Source organism: Xiphophorus maculatus, chromosome 3, assembly GCF_002775205.1.
Source record: "Xiphophorus maculatus strain JP 163 A chromosome 3, X_maculatus-5.0-male, whole genome shotgun sequence".
NCBI classification, from domain to species: Eukaryota; Metazoa; Chordata; class Actinopteri; order Cyprinodontiformes; family Poeciliidae; genus Xiphophorus; species Xiphophorus maculatus.
Window position 1 is genome coordinate 32,820,607 of NC_036445.1, and position 2,706 is coordinate 32,823,312.

At 43.4% G+C, this 2,706-nt stretch overlaps 1 protein-coding gene across 1 annotated transcript; it reads right to left on the reverse strand.

Moving 5' to 3' along the window:
- popdc3 (popeye domain containing 3) lies at positions 1 to 2,706 on the reverse strand. The gene is made up of 3 exons (XM_005815321.2): positions 2,029 to 2,706; positions 931 to 1,039; positions 1 to 298 (listed from the first exon to the last, which is right to left on the reverse strand). The coding sequence occupies exons 1-3, from the start codon at positions 2,532 to 2,534 to the stop codon at positions 20 to 22; spliced, it is 894 nt and encodes a 297-aa protein (XP_005815378.1). The 5' UTR covers positions 2,535 to 2,706; the 3' UTR covers positions 1 to 19.

Consider the following 2,706-nt stretch of genomic DNA (forward strand, 5'->3'; position numbering starts at 1 on the left):
GGGTTGTGTGTGTGTGTGACTAGGCAGCCCTTTCCCCTGGCACAGGAACTTCTAGGAGGTCATGTGCTCTTTCTAATTCTGGCCCTGGCATGTGGCAGTAACTTGGTAAGCGAAGATCATAGCGGTGTCCTGCCATATCAAAAGCCTTGTCACTAAGTGAGTACACCTTTTCAGCAATATCACTGCGCACAATCAGGGCAAAGATCCGGGCTATGTAGCGGTGCTTAGCAAAAAGCAGGTACAGCTTCTTCCTCCTCCAGGCTATGTATCGGCACTGATCGTCAGCATGCAGAGTCACCTGAAGAGAAAAAACCAGACAACGTCGTGTTTTTCTGTGAACTTTCAGTAAAACACAGTTCAAGGTGTTGAAAGAGTTATTTGTAATAAAAGTAATTGATATTTGTAATTTAAATATCACTTATGAGAAATTCACCATGCTCAAAATGACAGAATGTGACTCCCAATAGAGTCTCAAAAAAGTTAAAGGTTTGCCATTCTATATCAGCCCAAGAGACATATGAGGTAAACTTACAGCTACACAAACATAAAAACAGCTTAGACTCAGTGACCTCTGCATTTATTTCTAATGTTTTTAAAGGGTTATTTCAGCCAGGATTTGAATGAAAACTGTCAATAGAGTAATCTGAGCTCAGGTGCTAATTAAAATACTCTACCACTGGACCAACAGCAAAGAATTCTGAAGAGATGGGGAGAGGAACTGCATCACACATGAAAAACTGAAACTATAAAGAAAAGTGTACATTTGTGCTCAGAAATGTGTGGGGCTTCTCTGCTGAAAGGGTTTAATAAACCTACAGTAACACACAAGACCTTGAGGTAAAAGTCAGTTCCATCCTCCCTGACCTTCATCTCAATTAGACATTGAAAGAAATGTCATTTTATTCATGACATGCAGAGAAGTATAAACACCTGGAATATTCCCTCCTCTGAGGGCCTGAGAGAATCCCATTCAGGAGAATCCAGGAACTGGAAAGGGTAGATGTAATGCAGGAACTCTCCATTCACTGTCACATGGATTCTGGAAGAGAACAGAGAATTAAATCCATAAACAATATTATAACCAGCATTGTGCCAGTCAGTCGGTTCATCTGTGATTCCTGTCTGCAACAGCTGCTGCTGACATCAGCACATGGAAAAGGACTAAATCAGCCAAAAGGCTCAGGGACAGCAGGTGAGGCATTGATGAGGCTGACTGTCCTTTTTTCAAAGAACACAACTGAAAACTTCTGTCATTAAACCTTTAGGAGCCCCATCTGGGTCACGGTTACACAGAGTCATGTCAGATGAAGTGTAGGCCTCAGACTGCTGGACAGAGCCAGTTCCATCCTCCCTGACTTTCACCTCAACCAGACATTGAAAGAAATGTCACTATATTCATGATATTTTTGTTATATTGCCGCATGTAAATATTTATTCACTTTTCCAATTGAGCATTCTTCTGTATTCTGATTTATTAACAAGAATCTTTTTAACAAGTTCACTAACACTGTTATGCTGTACAGAAGAAAAGACTGCATGGTGCTTGATCTCCGACTACAGACTTGTTTTCCTCTCAACGCATTTTAAGAACCAGTCATGTTAAAATGTTAGAATGAAAAGGGGGAAACTGCTGTTTCGGACACTGTTAAAACTCAAAGAATGCTTTGGGCTTTCTTTAAAAATACATTATATGAATCATGTGATTTGCTTCATAATCGTTGTGGACTGTTATCCTCTGCCAGTTGCAGTATAAAGGGCTGGAACCTGGCTGATTTACTCCACACTTGCAACTATTGAAGCAGTCATAGAATCCAGATTAGCTGCAGAAAAGCTGGAGAAGTTTATAATTTGTTCGTTATTTTTAAAAAGCATAGCTGAAATGGGAGATTTTCCAGACCAGCTGCAATAGTGGGCCAGATTTGAACGTTATCTCTTTATTAAACAGAAACAACTTAAATGTTTAACTACTAGTGAAAAATGTGTCTTGCAAGTTTTAGTCCTGTAGAAATTAAGCAACCATGCAGTCACCTGCCAGACAGAAGAACAGACAACTTGTCAATAGCTGTTTTTCCTTCTACAGCAAAGAACTGGCCCTTCTCCAAGGTGTGGACAACTCCGTCACTGGAGGTCACTATCTTCCCAAAATGTGGAAGGGACACTCCGAGTCTTTTAAACATGCAGTTATACAGTTCCTGAAAGTCCTTGTCGAATGTGAGGCTCCTCAGCTTGTAGACTATATAGAGAGCCTGAGTCAAACATGCCCCGAACAGGGCGAAGTTCCAGAGGAAGGTGTCCGTGGTGCAGGGGTCCGACCATGCCCACACAGTGCTGCAGAAGAAGCCCACAGTCAGGAAGGTAAAGAGGTAAAGATGTCCGTAGAAACCGCTTCCTCCCATGAAGCCGAGGAAGAGCAGGATGTTGGCGAGGTGGAACAGAGATCCCTCCGCAGCCTCCTTCCATTCGCCACAGAGCGGGAACGCTGGCGGCGCCGGCTTCACTGTCAGGTTCATGGCTTCAAAGTCCGGAGGCTCCATAGAGGTGGAAGCGAAGAAAGAAGCAGCGCAAACACAGAATCAGCTCCGACCTGAAGGACCTGCGGCTGCGCACTGCCTGCCTGGCTGTCGAACTTTTCCTGTCCTGTTGGGTTTATGAGGCACCGCCGCAGACAGCCCGAGGGAGGGGCTGATCACATTTATACTTTAAACA

Bases quoted from the DNA above. Each gene is read 5' to 3' on its own strand.
- popdc3 (XM_005815321.2), bottom strand. From the start codon at position 2,534: ATGGAGCCTCCGGACTTTGAAGCCATGAACCTGACAGTGAAGCCGGCG. The intron at 1,040-2,028 runs GTGACTGCATGG...GTTCTCTTCCAG, and splicing joins TCTGTTCTTCTGTCTGGCAG to AATCCATGTGACAGTGAATG. The intron at 299-930 runs GTGTTTATACTT...TTTTCTCTTCAG, and splicing joins CAGAGGAGGGAATATTCCAG to GTGACTCTGCATGCTGACGA.